The following is a 21,328-nucleotide window of genomic DNA, read 5'->3' as shown; positions in this document are numbered from 1 at the left end:
ATTTTTTCAAAAGATGTTCAATTAAGGGAACACACAAGAGAAAGGATGAGTCCACTAGCTAAGATTATGAGCAATCAATTAATTTAGTATCTTGCTACTACACATTTAATTAACAAAGACACAAGATTATCAGATTGGGGACCGTCTGATCTGGTAATTCCTTCATGTCCTATTTCTACCAATGGCAGATAAATTAGATATACATTCTTGTCTCAACATGTAAGCAAGCAGTTATGGAGAGGTATATACAACCAAAGTTTTACCCTCATGTCCCAGTGTTGTTCTTTAGAAAAATCCATGTTTTAAAAACTTTTTAGAATATCAAGACACTGTCTTAGTCTCCAGCAATGTCTCAAATATTCTTGAGTTTGCTTAGTCCTGCTTCTTTAGACACTGAAATGTAAGTAATAACAGCTCCACACTAATCACTTCTCCCCTTGCCACATCACACAATGGAATATAGAAGAGAAATCTCCAACGTGGGTGCCAAAAAAGAGTTGACACTGAGCTGGAAGTAGTGTAGCTGTGTCAACATGGCACTGTGCTCAAAGCTAAAATCCGTATAATATATTGGCAACCAAGCTGCTATTTCTGTAAGATATAATTTCATGTCATACTGACAAAAGTAGATCATTACAGTACCTTGCAGTTTTTAAAATGCAAAACATTGCATGGTATAGACATGTCTGTTAACCTTGCCTTTAGCAGCAAGCTGGATTTGAAAGAAGACATAGAGGAGACACCTCAGAGTCAACATGTAATGAATAAGAAGTGTGTGTGGGGGGAAGTCCCAGAAGTAAGGGTCAAACATGTCACCAATCAATTAACCTTATTAGCTTTCTGTGCAGTACAGACTGCTTGTTCTCATTAAAAAAAATTTGATTTTGACCAAAGTACAGTTTAACAGGAAAGATCACAGATTAGTCACTCATTTAGCACAGATTTAGCTGTTCCTTTCCTTAGTCACCATAAAAAATTTTACAGTTTGGGAGGGGGAGAGGAGGAAAGAAAGAATATGAAAAGAAATTATGAGGTACCTGGTGTAATCTACAAGAGTGGTATTAGATCCATCAGCTGCTGTTACTTTTCTTCTCACTTTTCCCTTCGCTTTTTCTTGTTTAACTTTGCTGCTGCTTGGCTCAGGTTTCTCAACAGGTTCTTTTGCAGGTGGCGCATTTTCTCCACTCACAATCTTTTTGCCAGTTTCTCGGTTAAGTTTAATCTTTTTTGCAGGATTGTTAAGAAAAGCAGATTTATCCTTTTCTGGAGTTCGCTCTCCTTTTTCACCATCAGGCTCAGTCTTCCCCTTCGGCGATGTTTTCGATTCAGCAGTTTCTGGTTTAGAGACCTTTATGGAAGTGGCTTCATGTTCTTTATCAACCTTTTCATCTGCTTTTCTTTTTCTTTTTTCAGGTTTTGCATCAGAAGGTTTGCTTTTTTCAGCAGGTTTTTTTGACTTGTCTTCTTTGTTGGAGGGCTTCTCCGACTTTGTTTCTTTTGGATGGTCTTTCTTTGCCTTTTCCTCCTTGGCTGGTCTGGTTTCTGGGTGATCTTTTGTCACTTTGGGGTGAACTTTCCGTGGGGTACCAAGAGCCTTCTCATCCTTTTGAGAGGAAGATGTTTTAACACTGTCTGTCTTTGGCAACTCCTCCTTCGCTTTTTTCACAGGAGGTTCCGTTCGTGGAGATTTTTCACGATCGGTGTCCACTTTCTCTTGGGAAGTTTTAGCTGGTTTTATTATGTTGTCTTTCTTAGGAGGAACAGCCACTTCTACTTTCCGCTTTGTCTTGTCAATTTTTGCTTTTGGCTTATCCTTCTCTTTTTTCTCCTTTTCAGACACCGGTTTGAAAGCAATAGAATCTGCTTCCATAGGCTCATCTCTCACAGGGGTGGCATCATCTCTGCTTGGGAGCATGAACAGAGTGTCCGTTTTAACGTCTTCTGCTGTAACTGGCTCTCTTGGTTTTCTTGCACCTTCTAACAACTCAGTATTGGGAAATCCTTCGTTCTCATCCCCTTTTCTTCTCTTTCGGTGTTTTTTATGTTTATTTCCTTTGCCATCTCCCAGTGGATTTTCCACCTCCTTCTCTTTTGATTTTGTAGGATCTTTGATGCCATGGCTCTCTCTTCCAGAAGGTTTTTCAGGGTAATTTCCAGCTATATTACGATTTCTATGGCTCTGCCCACCAGGATAATCCTCCCTACGTCCCCGAGCATATGGTGAATTCTCTCGTCTGGTCCCAGGTGGACCAAACCTATCTGGAGAAAAGTTCTCTCTGTTTACTGGAGGTCGAGGTTGAGCACCAACAGCATAGCCCTTGTAAAACTTTTCATACCATTCCCTATAGTTCCTTTCCCATTCTCTGTATCTTTCCTTTTCAAATGGATCTCTAAAGTCAACAGATCTGCCATAGTAAGCTTTCATATCATATGGTGGAACTTCTCTGTATCTGTTAAAATACTCCCTTTCTCCTTCCCCTTGAGGTATAGTCCGTTTAGTGGGAGACTGGCCTCTAAATACTGGAGACCTTGACCGTGAATGGTATCTTCTGTATGGGGGTGATCTTGACCTTGAACGGTGATAACCATGTGACCTTGACCTAGAACGATAGTTACGACTCTTCCCTTTGCCTCTTCTTGGATATGGCGGCGATCGTGAATAGGAACGAGAATGGGAACGACTAAATGATCGAGAGTAGGAGCGAGAGCGGGAAGAACCTGATCTTGACTTGGAGTAGGTATACGAACTTCTAGAGTAAGATGAAGCACTATAGGGAGACTTGGACCTTAAAAAAAAAACACAACACAAAAAAAATAAATGAAGTTAATTCAAAACAGTCACTCTCCCCAATTTTTTTCCTCCCAAATTAGGTTTGGTTTTTTTTCCTCTCCATATGCTTATGTCAAAGCTTCTTTCAGCTGCTGACATAATGCTACTGCAAATTGAAGAACTTGATAACATGTAAAAGTTTCTGCTTACAAGACAGAACAGCTGCTGCTTTGTTAGTGTAAAAACATACAGGAAGGGTAAGTCTATTTCCACTCACTTCTATCACATGAACTACCATAGCTATCGATTGATTTAAGGTGGTGTATACTGGCCTCTACTGGTACATGAACACGCACATTTTTCACTACTCGGCAACTACATGCAGTGCAAATCACTTTTGTTGCAGTAAGATGCAAAAAGAGCAAGTCTTAATGGCTACAGCACAGCATCAATCATCAAGAAAACACGATTTAGCCTGAAGACAGTAAAGCTCAATTTTAAAATGCCAGCTTAGTCTATTTAACTTCACTACTTATTTGGCAATTTGTACAGGATGCAAAATACTTGTACTGCAATCTTACATACAGTACTATTTAATCAACACTTCTAGCCAGATGTCCTAGCAAAATTTTGCTCGTACCTCTAGCTCTAACCAAGGCTAGTGACTGCATTTCAAGAAAAATCGTATCTAAAAGCTTCTGAACTCAGACTCTAGTAATATGACTCAATGCCATTACTCTAGGAAAGATACAGACAGCATTACTAATAGAGAGCTATTCAGACTCCTGCCCAAGTGATTTTTCAGGATAGAAAACAGCTACCCTGAGTTTTTTCTTCACAAGTTTTAATTTTTTTTAAAGAACCATTTCACATTATTCTGCATATGTTCTTTAGCATCATTCCTCCTCTCAAAGTCCTTTACCAATTTAAGATTTCCTAAAAAACAAGTCTTATCTTTTAATTCCTAAGAAAAATTTAACAATGCCAACAAAATACTAGCAAAAGCCACCAGTTTGCAGTCCACATTAAAGTCTCTCCGTGTACCCACATGAGATAAACAAAAAAGGAAATGAAGACAATTTCTCTCACATATGTCCTCCGAAGTGCTTTGAGATAATGGTTACAATCAGAATAGGGAGACACAGAAAATCCAGCAACTACACCTATTCAGTTTCTAGCCTCCTCACAGCTGTCAGGAGGCGAAGGATGTCATTACAGAGAAGCTTTAGCAAAAGAGACACCTGTTCCTTAACAACTGCTGCCAAATTATAACTAACAGTCAACTGTAATCTCTGACATATTTGAGCTAGTAACCTACATATGAAACTCCTATCACTGCTAATCCCTTGAATCATCCAATCCATCTAACGATAGAGAGGTGGAGTGGAACTCCTCCTGATTCTTCTAGACAATCTGCTTCTCCATTACGGACATGTAAAGCAGTTACCTGGAAAACGAACGCCTACGCTCCTTTTGAATCTTTTTATATTCCATCAATTCCTTAGCAAAATCATTTGTAAACTCATCAAGTTTGGACTTTTTCTTTTCCCTGTTAAAATAAGTTTGACCTTTATTACAATTATAGTTTGACCTTTATTACAAAAAGACATCAAGAAACAAAACATGGCCAATATGAGAAAATGTATACTGCATGCAAATGCAAAAGGTGAACATCCTATTTAAGCAAAAACAGTTTAGAATTCCTACAAGTTTTAGGGAAAGCTTTAGAATTACATTTGTCTTGTTTTAGTTTTGCATGTTTACCATCTGCAATGAAAAAGTATATTGGAAGAAACATTATGTCATTTTTGCTTATGTCAGATGCACTTTAGTGTAACTGCAGTCCGATATGCTATCGAAATACAAAAATGAAAAACAACGCAACTTCATTGAGTCAAATACTTACTCCTCTTTAAGTCTCCGTTGTTCTCTGTAAAACTCCTCCCTAGATAAAGGAGGTGCTTGTGTCGTTGGGATGGTATTTGAATGAGCCGTTGGTACTGCTGTTGGTACCCAAGCTGATGACATGTTTGCAGGAGCTGGGGGATATCCTGGAGGGGGGACAGTGTACCCAGCAGATGGAGGCTGACCAGGTGGAAACTGAGGAGGAAACTGTGGTGGTGGTACCCCCGGTGGAAGAGGAAGTGCATGGGGTGGTGGAGGATACAAGGGAGGTGGAGGCACAGGCACAAAGACTGGTGTTGATGCTGGTAGTGTTGGGGCCTGAGTCCTTTGGGTACGTTCACTGTGCGGGCGTCCTCGATTTGAACTTCTAAAGAAACCCAAAAACATGTGTCACCATTTGTTACACTCTGCCCTGATGTTAAAGAGGAAAGCAAATGAAGCGGAAGCATGTTGGCGAGCACTTCTTGTTCTCAACTTAGGCATTTTTCTCCCTGCTTCCTGCTCATTTGAGACTACGCTCATTTCTTGATCCTCATACTTGCCTTCCACATTCTCACCCCCAACAGTTCCCTCAGTCTTCTCTCCTTATACTCAGCTTTGCGACTGTGGGTAGAGGCTGCCTGTGCTCAAGAGACTCACATCTCCCATGTGCCCACTGCTCCTCTGCCACTCCTTGATACACTTAATACTTCACAGTACTGCACAGATATTAACTCATCTCTCAAACTTCTTTCCACTTGTTCCACATACGCTTCCTATGTTGCTGCCTCATGATGATATATTTGGCCTGTTCTTGTCTCTGGAATTGTTATTTTCTTGCTTACTGAATTTGAGATTTTAGGCAATCTGTGGGATGGATCCTGGGTTTTGATTTAAGATTTCTATAAACACAATACTGCACCCTTACAATCTATCTGTAACATATATATACCAAAATGAAGGAGTAACTTGACACTGTGATAATAGATAAAATGGACTCCTCTCTTTCCAAATGAGAGAAAGCAGCTTGGCTGTTTGAGATAACTAAATTGAAGAAATTCAAAATTGTCATAAAATAACAGTGCTTACTTTTCCAATAATTTGCTCAATCGGTATCAACCAACTTGTTAAAGAAAGAATGTTGGAGGCTGATTTCTATTGGGAAATCAATTTCTACAGCCCTATTCAGCCAGTAATCAAAAGGGTGGCTTTCCATCTGATATTTTAATTATATTTCATTTTTATAGGTAATTATGGTTTCCTCAAAAAGTGTTCATTTTTCAGAGTCCTCTTTTCAATTATGTACTGGAGTTTTATTTTAAATAATCCTACTGCAAGCAGAGACCCCCTTTGTTAAAGCTAATTCAAATTAAGCCATTTAAAAATTAATTACCACTTGTATTCTCCACAACTACCTGTGCATACTTATACAACAGCTGACTTATTTCATTATAAGTTATATGTTATGGCCTAATTTAACTGGTTACAAGTAGTCACATATTGAATTTCTGTAGAATACTTACAGTTCCCAGCCTGGTCTGCCACCTGCTGAGCGAATTGTACTGGCTCTCATCGGATGACCTTTTGGAGTGGGGAGAGGAAAAAGAAAAAAAAAATTCAGTTTATCTGAAGATCATTCTTTTAGAAGAATTCCAAAGTTACATTTACTTACCAGTTGTGGGTATTGATTGTCCTTGAGGGCCCAGAAGACTTGGTAATGCTGGTTGTCGTAGTACAGGAACCTGATAGCCCTTGTGAATAAATGCAAACAGTTAGCAAATAAGCTCTACTAAAATACAAGAATCACTGCATGTGTTGAAATAAAATTTACCTTCTCTTCCAACAAACTGCTGATTGACAGAGAGGAAGATTTAGAAAGTTCAGCGGCAGTCACCAGAGCTGCAGGAGGTATAACAGTATCAGCATCCCTACAACAAAAAACCAATTTTTTATTATTCAAACATTGTTTTGAAGTGCTACTTGAAATGTAAAGTCCAATGTGAGAAAAGGCTGACTACTGTAAATGGAAAAAAAAAATTAAAAAATAATCTTCACCAGATTCACAAACGTGAAGTTGGCTGATTCCAAAGGAAGCACTGAAGAGAAGTCAATTTGGACTACTGGCATTTAAAGAGGAAGCTCACTGGAAAAATATTTTAAGCTAGCTGCACCTGAAAGGATTAGAGTACGTATAAGCCACACACTGCATTTCTGGAAGATGCAAGGACTGAAATTCTATTAGGAAATGTTTATGTGCTAGTTCAGAGGCTGCCTTAGAGGCTCCTTTGAATTATGATCCTTTGTATTCAACAGTGCAGCTGAGCCTGACACCCTTCTGGACAGAGTGGCTATTTGCATTCAAGGCATAAAGTTGAAAAGATATAAGCCCTAAACACTAGTACAGATTTTTAATGTATTTTCATATGACTTAACTGGTTTGCAAGCTTAGACCTTCATGTTTGTAAACACTTCAAATTTACAGTGTTTCAATGTTTATTATGGATCACTGACTACACTGTGTTTTATTGAGGATGACTGACTTATAATATTGATGACAGAAATACTGTAGAAAAAAGTAATGTGAAAACACCTGGTCAATTTTACCTATAATTGTGCTTTTACAATTTTCATGAAAATATTTCCTCAGTACTAAACAGAAATTAATGCACTCAGGAAGGTCTGACATAACTAAATGGTTACTTTAGGAATTGCTAGCCACTTAAAATCAAGCAGCTCCTGGGGGGGGAAAAAGTTCCCCTTTTAGGGTAAACCTGTACTGAATGACTGATAAGGGAACCAAACAAGAAATACTTCTGAGAAAATTCTTGCATGAGGCACACTTCCAATTGAAAGTGTCCTCATTCAATGTAAAAACAAAAAACAACTTCCACAATTATCTGGAACTGTCACTAATGATATATAAATTGCTAGCTGAGAAGCTCAAGAAGAAGAATCTAACGTAAGCATTTTGGTGTCTCTCATATTCATGTTGATCTACAGATTTACTTACCGAAAAGGTCCATCTGGCTTTTCACCACGGAGAGATAGGGACACTGCTGGAGGGAGGTCGGAGACAACAACAGAAGACGGATTTACTGGCAGCCCAGCTGCCACAGATGACTGACCAGGGGCCAACGATGACAAAGCAGCAGCAGAACGAGAAGCCAGAGAAGCTAATGGAATCATTAGTGGATCCTGCTGTCTGGAAATTGTTGGCCGGAGTAGAGGCTGCAGGTTGCGTGTTATTGTTTGTCTCATGAGTGGTGGTGGAGGTGGTGGTGGTGGTGGCTGCTGCTGCTGTTGCTGCTGAATCTGCTTACGGAGCCTTTTTGTGTAGCCAGTTTCATTTTTGAAGTTGTTCACAGCCTACAGGCAGAAAAACATTTAAAATAAGGTAATATGAAACTTGAGTACACATATGAACAAAAGCCTCCACAGCATAAAATTACTTGTGTATTCCTGCAAATGTTAAATCCTAAAATAAATCAACATACAGATATATGAAAACATCACATTAAACCCTGATAGAGTATCTGCATTTAAAGTACTTCAGTGTTAACACCAAATCTGAAAGTGAGGCAATCATATTAAACAGAAGTGTGACCTGAATTTGCCAGATTGTCTTTACAGAGTTATAAGCTTCCGTAACAACAGATAATGTTGTTGTAAAGTAAATTTAGCCTTATTCAATCTAGCTTTACTTAAGGAAAGGTAAATTAATATTTTCTTCCCTTTCAGCTTTTTACAAATAGACTTTTCTTACAAACAGTTTATGCAAAAGTAATCATGTTACCTGGCGTAGGAACTTATTGGCAATTAAAGCATCAGGAGAAACATCTGTCTGATGACATGTGGGGCATGTATGTTCCTCAGATTCCAGTAATGCTGTTCTAATACCTGTGAATAATTAGAATCATCAAAATAGTTTTTAGCCAAACTAAGGAAATTTTTGTGTTCTAATAAATTATAAAAATATGTATACGATTAATGGGTGAATATGGCCTTGAACTGAGAGCATGAAGCTATAAACATTCAATAGTGTAAAAAATTTCCAGTATGTCGCAAATAACTATAGTTTTGATATTTTACTACTGCAACATTTGAAGATGTAGAGTAGGCTGTGTCTTGATGTTTCAACTAGTCTTTTTTCCACTACCTAGTACAGTGAGAATTCAACAACCTCAAGATTAATGAATAAAACACATTTTAAAAAACAATTAGCAGGTTTGAGTTCTGAAGGTTTTAATCAAGTCTCCTGTAGAGAAGAATGTGGATTAAACACCTAACTATCCGTTTGTTGCAGACCACCGTTAAGAGTTGGATATGTAATTTTGTATGAGAGAAAGGGCTGTGGACAAACTAAATTCAATCAATATCTAATACTGTAGTTACCTGCACAATTATGCACTTTTCTCATACTCATCCCTCCACATGTAAAGAGGATTTAACTAGATATGTAAGAAGGGAAAAAAGCTTTCTGCCTCCCCCCCACCCCCCCTTTATACAAGAAGAGCCCTTTCCTATTCAGGGTATATTTAAGTATTAAATAGAACTGGTAACAAAGCAATTTCATGATCCCCTATTTCTGCTTTCAGAAGATCATATTTGGTGTTTTGAATTAACTAACATGGGAGTAACACTTACATTCGTCACAATAACTGTTTCCGCAGCAGGGAATAACAACTGCATCAGTCATTATATCTTTACAAATCAGACATAGCAACTCATCTGGAATAGGATCATCTTCTTCTGAGGAGGACGACGGCTCCTCTGGTAAAAAGGGAGGCTTTTCCTTCTTTCCTATAGCATAAGCTTCCCTGGAGGGGGGTGGGCAAAGAAAAGGAAAAAAGTTAAATATGGGTAAAGGGAAACTTTTCCAACCTTTCAATTTTATCAAAGGAAGATAATAGATAGAATCCTTCTCTCTCCACATTAGCCTTCTAAAACACAGGCATTTAGTTTCAACCACTTTTCTAAGCCACAACACTAGAAGAGGGAGGAGGGAACAATTTTCCTTCTGCAGAACTCTCCCATTCATTGGATCAACTAAGAAATTAGCTCAGACTAGAAAAATATTTTTCTGACAGCTAGAAATCAGATGAAGTGAATCCCATCTCTCCTTTGCCAGAGGGTAAATGTAAATTGCAGGCTCGGGATAAAGCTAGTCTCCGAGTAATTACATTTTATAAATGAAAGATGTCTACGTTACAGCTTCTACAAAAAGAGATCCATGACAGAAAAACAGAAGTGCTACCAAGTGCATTTTAAAACAGCCACTGTTCTCAGCACACAGTAGTATTTTCTAGTTTACAGCACCAGGAAAATGTCAGTCTGTTTCACACATGCAATTTGATAAAAGTCAGAGGGGGCGGAAATCTCAGTCCAACAGCTACTTGTTATATTTTGCAAGAAGCCTTTGAAACATAAAGCAGAGGCAAAATAAGCTTTCAAAGAGAATGATTCAAACTATAAACACTACTGAAATGTTTTGCAGACAGAGATTCTTAGTATACCACAAGTTTAACCAACTTCCAGGAGTATGAACAATAGGACCACCCTATTTTAATATTAGAAAGCATCACAGATTTCAAGGTTGAGATACAATAATTCCTCTCCTGTAATTACAGATGCTGGTCAACCTGGTTGCATTGCCACTCAGGCATTTACACGTTTTCTCTTGTTCGCTTTTTGGTCAGTCCGATTAATTCCATACTTACGCATCAATAGTTGGTATCGCGTATTTTCCAGTGTTTGTCAACATAGCACCCTTTGTATTGGGATCTTTCACCTCCATCATGAAACTCCTTGGAATTCCTGTGCTCTTTTTAATTCTGGGAACAGACTCAAAATTTTTGTCCTGTTAAGAAAAGCAATGCAGACATACCTCATCTTAAGACTCACACTTAAAATGAGATTTCAATTATTACTTTAAGCAGCAAAACCTTTAATCCTTTCCTTTTACCTAGTGTAAGGGTTGCTTGACTAACATACTTAATTTTCCTAAATGAATATACCCAGGATGTTCCAAAGGCTTGAGCAGTGTTTTGAACTCAACAGACATTCCTTGGCTTAACTTCAGGCTCCTTAAGGGTGACATATCCCTTAGCTCACCATCCAGTCAGAGAAGAGACACAAACCCATGCCTCCTCCAAAGCGCAATTTAGAGTGACAGCTTAATTCAGTGCTCTGAATCAGTCACTGGAGAAACTTATATTCACCATCTATATATGAAGACTGAATTCATACCTCATGAATATGCATTCAGTGACTAATGTTAAATAGCATTAGTACTCAACCAAAGACTTGTGTAATTTAAACATACAAATATTCAATAGATGGGGTCAACAGAAACATCATTTCATATAAAATACTAAAAATTGTGAGCTGTCATAAAAAAGCTAAACCCAGAAAAATTTCCAATAATATTGAAACATATCCAAAAATACGGGAAAGTTCACAGAGAATAATCTATAGACATGTTTAATGCCTATGACCTAGAAAGAAGAAAATTTTACATTTATAATTCCAGGTTTCCCTTGAATTTGAAGGGCTTTGCAACACTGCCATATAACCGCTGTATTTCACCCCAAGAGAAACAATTCTTAATATGAATATTCATGTATTTGTTCAGTAACTGCCACAGTTAAAAAAAAAAATATCAGAAACTTAAGCAACACCAGAAGTTCCCCACAATCTTACCCCATTTGTTGGGCAGTTCTTTATATAGTGGCCAGGTTTTCCACAACGAAAGCAAGTATACGATGGTGGAGGTGGACCCAAGGGTTTCTTCATGTAACTATAAGTTTTTGGGGGATAAAAGAAAAAGGGATGCATGTGTGTCTCTTGTCAAACATAGCTACAATTTTTTCATAATCTTCAAAGAACAGATATGACAGTATCAACACTTACTTGATTGGATCATATTCATGGCCAGACTGTGTCATCATAGCTTTTATTTTATCTTCTTCAGAAGCATTGGCTTCAGCCAGATTGGCAGTCTGTTTAACAGGTAATTATTTGACACACACATTAGAAACACATTTAAGCCCACACAGCCAAAGACAACACCATTCATCCAATCCTGTAAAGAGCAGCACAACGCTAGCTGAGGTTGCATGAAAACAGCTGCTTATATAAAATATATTTGTCCTGAAGATGTTCTGGGGAGTCCTTACGCCATTACATGATGTTTATGTGCCTGTTAACCTACTTGAAAAGAGCATTCTTGGGCACTCAAAACCTTAGGCTCTGTTTGTACCTTACAGAAAGACTTGTGTAACCAATCCAATTTTCTTCAAAGTGGACTGAAGCTATGTGCAGAAAAAATACACTATCCAGTATTTTTAAACTGATTTTTAAGCTCCAGACTATTTGAAGGAGAAGATATCCACTGTACATTTAATTGAGAAAGATGTATGCAAGTATCATTATTTACATTTTGCAGCATTAAAAGGACACACAACTTGAGAGTTGGGGAAGTTGGTTTTGCTTGCTGAAATTCAGCTTATGACACAGAAGCATTAAAGGGAATCAAGCTTTTTTTATAATTCCTCAGCAAGACAAAAGATTCTTTTCAGTAGAAATTTGACCATCATGTGCTGTAGGTAGTCCAAATGGCATGATCCCCCCCCTAACAACTTCTTTATGTTAAGTGATTTAACAACCGTAAGGACAACCTGCAGTTTTTTTCCAGTTGACTGTGTCCTTTTAACATACAAATTGTAATTATAAGCCTTATGCAGAACTAGATCTTCAAATTACTGAAGCCAGCTGATTTTTTTTTAAGTAGTATTTGTTGAAACATTTTTATTACACACTAGTCCAGATACAAGCAGGGTCTAAGGGAGTGACTGCAAATTACTTGGACCTTCAAGCACCTATCATTCAGATCAACCACTCATGTTTTTGTTTTCATATGCATTCATTCACAAAAGCAACCAACTAGTTTCAACATTTTATTAAATGGTTGTTTCATATACACAGTTTTTTCTCAACAGTAACATAATCCAGATCAACATCTATGAAATCATTTCCATTAACATTTACAGAAAACTTTACAAATACTTGACTAATTTGTTTGAACCCAAACGGTTTACAAAACACATCCAAAAAACCACAAAACATTAGTAGGAATAGACCAAAATTCAAATATGGCATTTAATACATAGTAATAGTAAAACAGAAAACTGTTAACACATTGCCTCCATGCTAAGCCAGTCTGCACTAAAGATGTTAAGAGTAAGTAACAGTTTTGAGCTGCTTTATGTTATGTTCCTGTATTTTTCCGAAATATTTAAATTTTCTTGAAAGCTTAAATGTGTACACCACTTGGACAGTTTTTCACATTTTAGAGTAAAACTTCACATGAGTTTACAGAACCAAGGACATGTTTAGGGACAGCACTAATGGAGACCAATTTATTTTGGTGGTTACCTTCCAAATTTTTTTTTTTTTTTTTGGCCAAATATACACAATTTAATATCTGCAGTGAGAGAGGGAAGAAGTTAGCAGTGGGAAGAGATTTCTCTTTCTTGGAAATGAACTCCAGCCTTTATTTTCAGAAGAATGAACTAGCTACTCTGCATTAGGCCCTGCCTTCTCTAATCTTTGTAACTTTAAAGACTAGTAATTTCATTGGCTAGCACTATACCTTTTCACAAAGTGCAATCACTAGTGCTTTCCCAGACAAAGGTTACACATTGTTGAGCAAAAAATGCAAGCAGTTCCATAGCAAAACATGGCATTACAACAGTTTCAGAAGGTCACATCTGCTAATATGCCACACATACACATTGGTATATTCCTATAAACAATTAGGTACATTTACACAATTTACACAGTCTGCGTTCAAACAAATTAGATTGTGTTGTCCACTGTATATATACTACAATTTACGAAACTGTGCAGCATTCAAAGAATGGATCTGTAACTATAATGACTAGAAATTCAAAAATAGCCATGCAATTGTCCATGTTACAGAAACGCTTCTATTTTGGCTGTTGCAAACCCCCCCTGGAATGTCCATAACTTACAGCCAATTAAATTCTTCTGTAAAAATTGTGTTAGTTTCCAACGCAAAATTAACAAAAGGTATGAAAAACGGTAAACAGCTTCTGAAGTGCTTCTTCTTTGTGTCTTGAAGATGAGTAATACTGCAACATTATGTTGAGGCTGATAAGGTACTCCCCTTCTATCTTCCCAAACTGGGAACTACTCTTTACAGGATAGTATCAAGATATACACACATTTTAAAGTTAAAATAGATACTTTAAATTATTAAAAATTGAATTAAAGTTTTGTCCAAATTACAACAGTTAACCACCTATAGATCACAGTATAAATTTAAAAATAGGAAGCAAACACTTTTTTTTTTAAGTATTTGACAAGAATATATATATACCTTAGTAAGCTGGGCCAGAGAAATAGATGCAGAAGAGTCATCAATCTGTTCACAAAAAATTAAACACATATTCAAGTTCTACAATCAAAACATAGCAATCGTTAACCTCTACTGTAGTCTGAAAGTCTGCACTATATCCTCTGAGTGTCACTGAAAGAGGCATTTCCAACCTAGTGTAATTTGGTTTTATTCAAAACAAAGTCCAAACCTATGACAGCTTAAGAGAGTGCCTATGTGATTAGTAAGAAACTAAAATAACCAAACCCGCTCGAGATCAACTTATTGCTCCAGAATATCTCAGAGAGGGGACCCCTGTCAAATGCTCGCAACTGCTTTAAAGTCAAAGGGGTAAGGAAGCTGTCAATTTTTAGCTAAAAAGGAATTAAAAAAATTTAAGTTTATTTAAGAAGGAAGCATCACTACAGGAAACTTATTTTCAGTTTAGTTTGTAAATTAATCAGTTAAAGTCTCATCATTTATAAATGCACATGGTTATGCTTTTATGAACACAGTAGCTGCCTGTCAGAATAAAGCACAGGCTTATCAGCCATGAAACAGGAATTCTGCCCCTCCTGTCAGTAAGTTTAAAAACACCAAACTCACCATACCCCACAAAACCCAAACAAAACCAACAATCTAAAACATCAGCCATAAAAGTAACCCACCACTTTGTGTAGAAAAGAACAACTGTTTAAATTATTTAAATAAAGGTGTTTATCATGACAGATTAGCCTATAAAAATTGAGAAAACTGATTTCTTGTATTTTCTTAGACCACAGGCCATACCATCCAAATTAGTTTGGGAAGTGTGAGAATTTAATATTTTCCTTGCTACCAGACCAAAACCATTTTTTAATAGCAGCCCAGTACTAAATGAACAAAAGCAAGAAAGTGTAAAGCACACTCTTGATGATGAAAACATGGATTCAGAGCACAATCCTGTAATTTTTTTCTCCATTGCACCCATACTCCTCCCTCCCAGCTGCCTACTGCAACAGCTTGCAGGAATGAAGTCACCAGGCCACTAGTTAGTAATGGACTGCAGGGTTTATCAAGAACTAATACTGAAGTGCAGTTTTTCCACAAGTAAAAAGGGTAACTTATCTAGTTCCTTTTCCAGTATACTGCATTATATTATGCCACAAGCAGCAGTTAAGCTTACACTAGCAAAACATTATTAGAAAGACACTCGAATCACTGCTTATTATGTCTTAATTGCTCAAAAATGTAGAATGACACTTCTCAATGTAAACTGAACAGCTCTCCTCAAGAGGTCACTAAATTGATCAGAAGAGAGATTAAAGCCCTTCCTTGGAAAAAGCTCTTGTCCTTTATTACCTCATGTAGTAGAAAAATTCAAGGGAGTAGTTTTAGCAGACTCTGGGGAAAAAAAATACCTACATGCAGAAGATGATTCCTCACTCCAGTTAATCATCCCTTCTCTATAGGTTTAGGAAAGCACATACCACATTACTGTATTAGTAACTAAAAAGTTCTTGAAAGTGTGCCTTTGGAGAGGAACACCCAGATCTGGAAAAAGAGACCTTCTTTCTGTTGCAAGTCTTACCAGAAGATTCAACTTTCCTTCTTTTCAGAACATTTTGTACCTAGTTCTGTTAAAAAGGAAGTCTGATCAAGTATTTTGAAGCTTCATGCTCCATATGCCACTCTTTTTTACATGTGGAAAAACAGGCCTATGTTCTCTCATGGCAGGCACAACCACTATCAGTTTGTAGTTTTTCAGAAGCAAACAAGAAATTAGGAAAGTTTTCTATTGGAGCCTAACATTAAACAGTCTAGTATTGACCAGTAACTGAAACATAACAGCTAATAAACTATTCATTAGCTCTTGTATTTCTTTAGGAAGCAGTTGTTATATGACCTGCAGGCAACAGTCTAATTTCTTAAAGGAGGTGATAGCACTCCTTTCTACTAAACAGTTATCAAAAGCAGCAAATGGATAATTAATGTACTATTTACTATGTTTGCCCAACGGCCATCTTCCAATGATCCTGCATTCTTGTGTCTTTTTTTTTTTCCTTTAAATTTCTACTGAAGTATTTCCTGCCAGTCCCTCAAATCAGTCAAGTAGAAACAACATCTCCATGAAACTTGTATACAACTCTAAGATAATATTGCAGAAGAAAAAAAAAAAAAAAAGCAAAAAACCACAAACCAACACCCCTCCCTCAAAAAAACCCAGAATCAACAGTCAATGTATTAACTCCCATCACATGCAGAAGACTAAACAGAAACTAACACAAAGCAAGTGGGAAAGGGGACAGAAAATAGGAGGAAAAGGCTAATCTCACTGCTAGAGTGCTACATTTAAATTACAGTGGCTTCCAAAAAATCAGATAGCCTGGCTAAACTAAAAATTCAGCCAGGAAGGATCACAGCTGTCCTTGACAGCACTAAAACAATGGGCATGACTCTCTGCTTTTCTGCAGCCTCTAAGGACAAATACCTACTAGAGATCCTTGCAGTTACTGAAATAGTAATATGAAAACAAAAAGGATCCACTTCCTTGCTTTGGCTGTACTAACAGTAGGACAGCAGCACAAATTTGCAACTGCAGAATGACAGCTAGCATAGGAGCAAGAAAAAGAAGAAATTTTCAAAGTATAAGCTTTTGTGCATTCTTTTAAAAAAAATCTTAACTAATTTTAATTTTGCTGCTTTACTGTTCAACAATAATTGGCAAGCTTTCCAGCTATTTATTCCTACCACACTAAGATCCAGATTCTGCTTTGAAATATTGTGTATTTAAAAAAAAACCCAAACAAAACCCCCACACTTCAGACCAAGACCTGAGTTAGCTTTAAGAATAAAGCTAATTGTGTCTCCAACACTAGAAGCACCTGAGGCTGCAGTGCTTTTACAGTGAGAGAGAGAGGACTTGTAAAGACAGATGCAAGGCTTCCACCCTATGGCTACCCATAACCCAAATCAGGTACGGTTGGAGCAAACAAGAAGGGAATGTTTTTGCTTTGCCTTTCATTCATTTTAGTTCTACCTAACACTAAGTCTTCCCTCCCACTCCAGGATTTTTCCTTTTTTTTTTTTTTCCTTTTTTTTTTTTTTTTTTCTTTTTGAGACCTCTATGTTAGCTTATGGTGAGATGCTACTTAGAAATGTAATACAGACATGCCAGGGAACACACGAGGCTAAAAGAATGTTAACTTTATTTATGAACATGTGATTTGTGTTTATACACATGCTAGTAAACAAAAAGAAAAATAACTTTTCAAGAAATAAAAACCCATCTGAATTAGATCAAATACTATAAACGTGGTTTACATAAATGCATTACATTAACTACTAGGGTCACTGGGCCAGTTTAACTAACTCAAACTCACAATGAGAGGCATTCATGTCCAAAAAGGAATTCAAATCAATCAACAACAGAATTACCGATGCAGATTTAGACTTAGTGTTTTTAGACCTACACACAAAAAGTTTTCAATTTTAAGTTGATTGTATACCATTCCATAAGAGTCAGAGGCTGTATTCTTCATAGAACACAGACCCAGAGTTCATGAATTTCTAGATTAAGTTATCCTAACAGCTTATCAAGTGATCAGATCCAATGATCCAGGGTTAGTGTAATGCCTCACACCATTCTAGTGAAGAAAAAGCAGTTATACTTAAAATAAAGATGAAAAATAAAAAACACCACATAGTAATTTTTATACTATAAGGACTATTTTGAAATGCGTAGTTACACATAGTATTCGACCCAAGTGGCAAATCAAGATCTAGATCATTATGAGTCAAGTATTTCCGTGTATTACTTATTTATATTTTAGCAGCAGAATGACAGTGTTTTCAAACCTGAAGAAAAATGCTGCACCTTTTCCAAATGTAAATTCAAAGTGGTGGTATACTAAAGAAAGGCTTAACCTTTGAGAAATTAAAGCAGCATCCAACCCTGAAGTCACCCAGATCCAAAAATGTACTGCACGCAAAAGTTAAGAAAAATGACAGGGATTTTCCCCACAAATGCACCAGGCTCTAACCTGGCACCAAAATTTGTATCAGATATTTTCATTTGCAGACAAACTATTAAGCTAAACTGCTTCATCAGATAAAGTGGAAAGATCAAATGCAGAACTTTAGAATACCACTTTGTGTAGCAACGATACTTAAATTCATGGCAATCTATTAAAGACATTTACGTACTCAGAGGGGCCCAAACAATATCACTTCAATTATACAGTTTTAGGAACAAATACTCAAGTATTTAAGGACATGAAAAGGAATCATTCAGCTGCACAGAACTGTCCTCAAAACATACGGGCTATGTTGGTTTTGGTATTTGTTTGAACCCCCAAGTCAAAAGTAAGAAACAGTATCAAGTTTAACAATAATGGTTTCTCAGTGGTTTTTGATAACATTTTCAAAAACCATTAGGCAAAAAAAAGTATTTAAAAACAAAAGCTAAGTGATACAATGTGAAAATGGCAAAAAATACACTCCAAACAATTTTTATTGCAAGAAACAAAAAGCACACAACAACCTATACAAACATACATATTACTAGCTATAGACAGACAGATGTAGAACATGGCACCATGTTCAATTGTGCAAACCTCGAACCTACATGATCTAAAAATGATCATACATTATCTGTACAACACAAAGTCATACAGGAAATATTCTAGCATATTCAATATGAAATACAATGCATTACTAGGCACAAATACCAATATTCACATTAGAACTGTGCAAATGATGGTATTACTCAGTTTTTACTATGCTGAATCAAATACATGGTATTTACAACACATACTATGCTTTACTGGAAAATATATTAAGTTAACGTTTGGAAAATTAATAAAAGGCTACATTGTTTAAAATTAAGTGCAGTGTGTAGAAAAAAGTGTGAGATTGTGTTTTTACATACTGCTTTTGATGTTCCAGTCACTGGCTCAGTTCGACTTCTAGAAGAAGAAATAAAGGTGATCAGAATTTAAAAATAAAGCACTTGTACCCAACATAAAGCAGTGAAAACAGATTACAAAACCTGAACATCAAAACATCATGTTCCAATAGTCTAGCGAATGTGGAAATTTATTTGTATACATAAAGTGTTCTCTCTTGGTACATTCAAGGCAACCAAAAAAAACCCCAAAAATCACATTTCTACTTTGTCACCAATTACTCTAAGACTTACAGATATAGAACACAACAGTGCAAGAGGAAGTCCTCAGATATTTTGTCTCTGCTATGTAAGTATCAAAAATATGAAGTCTGTTCTATGGTTTTGTGTTCTTAAATAATCAGCCACCAAAACATGAAGGTAGCTTTAGCCAATCTGTATATCCCTAGTATGACAAATAGGTACCAGATACAGTACTTTCATTTCTAAGGAAGAACAGTGATAGTCTAGCACTTCGAGGTGCAAGTTTACTTAAGTGGAAAAAAAAAAAAAAATCAGTCATCTGACAAAAGAATAACATAAAAAATGTCAGCAGCATAGTCTTTAGAACAGTGTTTCTTTGTGGAAGCCCAAGCACTGTGTTCAGATATCTACTATATTTAGCCATGAAAGTGCCAAAATACTAAACGTGTTACATATGCTAAATTGACTAAAATAGTAGTAGAAATGTCACCTGAAAGCAGTTTCTAGGATTTTGTGCGATTTAGGAGTCCTGTGACAAAAAAAAAGGTCTTAATTGCCAGAATTTGCTTTAAGATACTCTTGAAAATGCTACAATATTTTAGGAAATATTTATTACATTTGAAAACTTGCTGAGATTCCACATACTCATTGATCTGTATCTGCATGCTACTCATCATGAATCAGACATGCAACCATTGATATAGTTAACAAACAATTCATACATCATCCAAAGTGTCCCATGAGCAGAGGCAATTCAAAGGCTGCTGTGGATTTTATGTACAAATAGAAAGGCTCGTGCTTCCTGCCACTGCTAGAACACCACCAGGCTCGCAAGTACAGCCACGTACCTCCTGAAGATGAGGAAGTACAAGGAAATACTTTAGATTACCACACAATGGTTTCTTCATCCATTTACCTTGAAGAACATACTACAAGGCGAGTAACACGTTTTGAAGGCCTCTCCACCATTACAGCATACATTCATCATTCCCAAACATTAACCCCTCTACCAATTGTTTCTGCAATGTTTCCAGCTGAAGGAATAGAAAGCTAATCTGCCTGGTTAATTGTCAATGCTAGAACAGCAGTACCCTTCTTTCCTTATCCCCACATACAGGTATTTATTTGATCTTTGATGCTAGCAGCATCTATACTCTCATTTTAGGGCAGCATTACAATACCAGGAGAGGGTGCCATCCAACCAGAAATGGAGGGTGCATTGACAAGACAGCACTCAGCATACGTATTTAAATAAACCCCCAAACAAGGCCATGTTTGTAAGCGCAATGCTGTGGCATCCAGAATTACTAGGTAGTGCCTGAAAGCACTGCAACAACTATTGCAGTAGTATGCCCAAAGTTTACATGCAGAGCCACACAAATTCAGGGTTTTTAGCTTGCAAATGCTTCATGGGTACCAGGATGCTGCTGTACTGTTTGTCCGAGACACACTGTAACTCATCAGTCTATTTATTGAGAACCAACATGAGAAAGACAGGGCAAAACCACAAGCTAGTAATATCTACTAATTGTGGTGAAGAGGCATATCTATAAGAGGGCTGGAAGACATGGCCATTCAAACAATGCTAATGTAGCTAATATAGAACGGGATTGTATGAATACATAAATGACAGCAATAATCCTGCAGTCAGGATTGCATTTGAATATCTGTAATTTTAATCAATACATCCGATCCTCTGTCCTCTATAAATCTTAGGAATACAGAATTAAAACCAGGAGCACAGATATCAGCTTAGGGTAAAAATAGACTTAGAAAGATAGCTAGTAACATTTGGTAATGTGCTAAACTGCTTACTGAGTTTCAGGTTTGGAAAGGATTAACTATTCCTTCATCATACTTGCAGAAAAGGCGATACACTTGAGAATGCTGTTCTTTTTCTCTTGCCCAAAATGGACATTGTCTTTAGGAAACTAATGGGATTCACTTATGAATGGAACTTCTTGTTTGCATGGTTCGCCAAATGGCAATCCTCAATCTTGCCTCTATAGCTAGTGTGCAAACCCCCCAGATTTGGGGTGTAAAGAATACCTGCCATATCCCACCCCTCCCTCTGCCAAATGCAAGAAATAGTCAAACAATGAGAATCAGACTCTTCCGAGATAAGAATAAATTATAAATTTACACTACA

The 21,328-nt window shown here is 36.9% G+C and overlaps 1 protein-coding gene across 4 annotated transcripts in view; it reads right to left on the bottom strand.

Moving 5' to 3' along the window:
* RBBP6 (RB binding protein 6, ubiquitin ligase) overlaps window positions 1–21,328 on the bottom strand; it is a 32,176-nt gene that overhangs the window by 2,098 nt on the left and 8,750 nt on the right. Inside the window, exons 3-17 of one of the 4 annotated variants that reach the window (XM_069810561.1) lie at window positions 19,670–19,708; window positions 18,961–18,997; window positions 14,055–14,099; window positions 11,564–11,652; window positions 11,354–11,450; window positions 10,372–10,511; window positions 9,299–9,471; window positions 8,448–8,551; window positions 7,665–8,020; window positions 6,486–6,582; window positions 6,327–6,405; window positions 6,178–6,235; window positions 4,677–5,042; window positions 4,218–4,319; window positions 1,038–2,786 (exon numbers count right to left, since the gene is read on the bottom strand). In XM_069810561.1, the coding sequence (XP_069666662.1) occupies window positions 1,038–2,786; window positions 4,218–4,319; window positions 4,677–5,042; window positions 6,178–6,235; window positions 6,327–6,405; window positions 6,486–6,582; window positions 7,665–8,020; window positions 8,448–8,551; window positions 9,299–9,471; window positions 10,372–10,511; window positions 11,354–11,450; window positions 11,564–11,652; window positions 14,055–14,099; window positions 18,961–18,997; window positions 19,670–19,708 (3,531 nt within the window). The remainder of the gene's footprint in view (window positions 1–1,037; window positions 2,787–4,217; window positions 4,320–4,676; window positions 5,043–6,177; window positions 6,236–6,326; window positions 6,406–6,485; window positions 6,583–7,664; window positions 8,021–8,447; window positions 8,552–9,298; window positions 9,472–10,371; window positions 10,512–11,353; window positions 11,451–11,563; window positions 11,653–14,054; window positions 14,100–18,960; window positions 18,998–19,669; window positions 19,709–21,328) is intronic. The other 3 variants (XM_069810563.1, XM_069810562.1, XM_069810564.1) reach the window with 3 other exon arrangements.

The sequence above is a fragment of the Haliaeetus albicilla genome, chromosome 22, assembly GCF_947461875.1.
Source record: "Haliaeetus albicilla chromosome 22, bHalAlb1.1, whole genome shotgun sequence".
In the NCBI taxonomy this organism is placed as follows: Eukaryota; Metazoa; Chordata; class Aves; order Accipitriformes; family Accipitridae; genus Haliaeetus; species Haliaeetus albicilla.
This window is presented reverse-complemented; position numbering and strand designations above follow the sequence as displayed.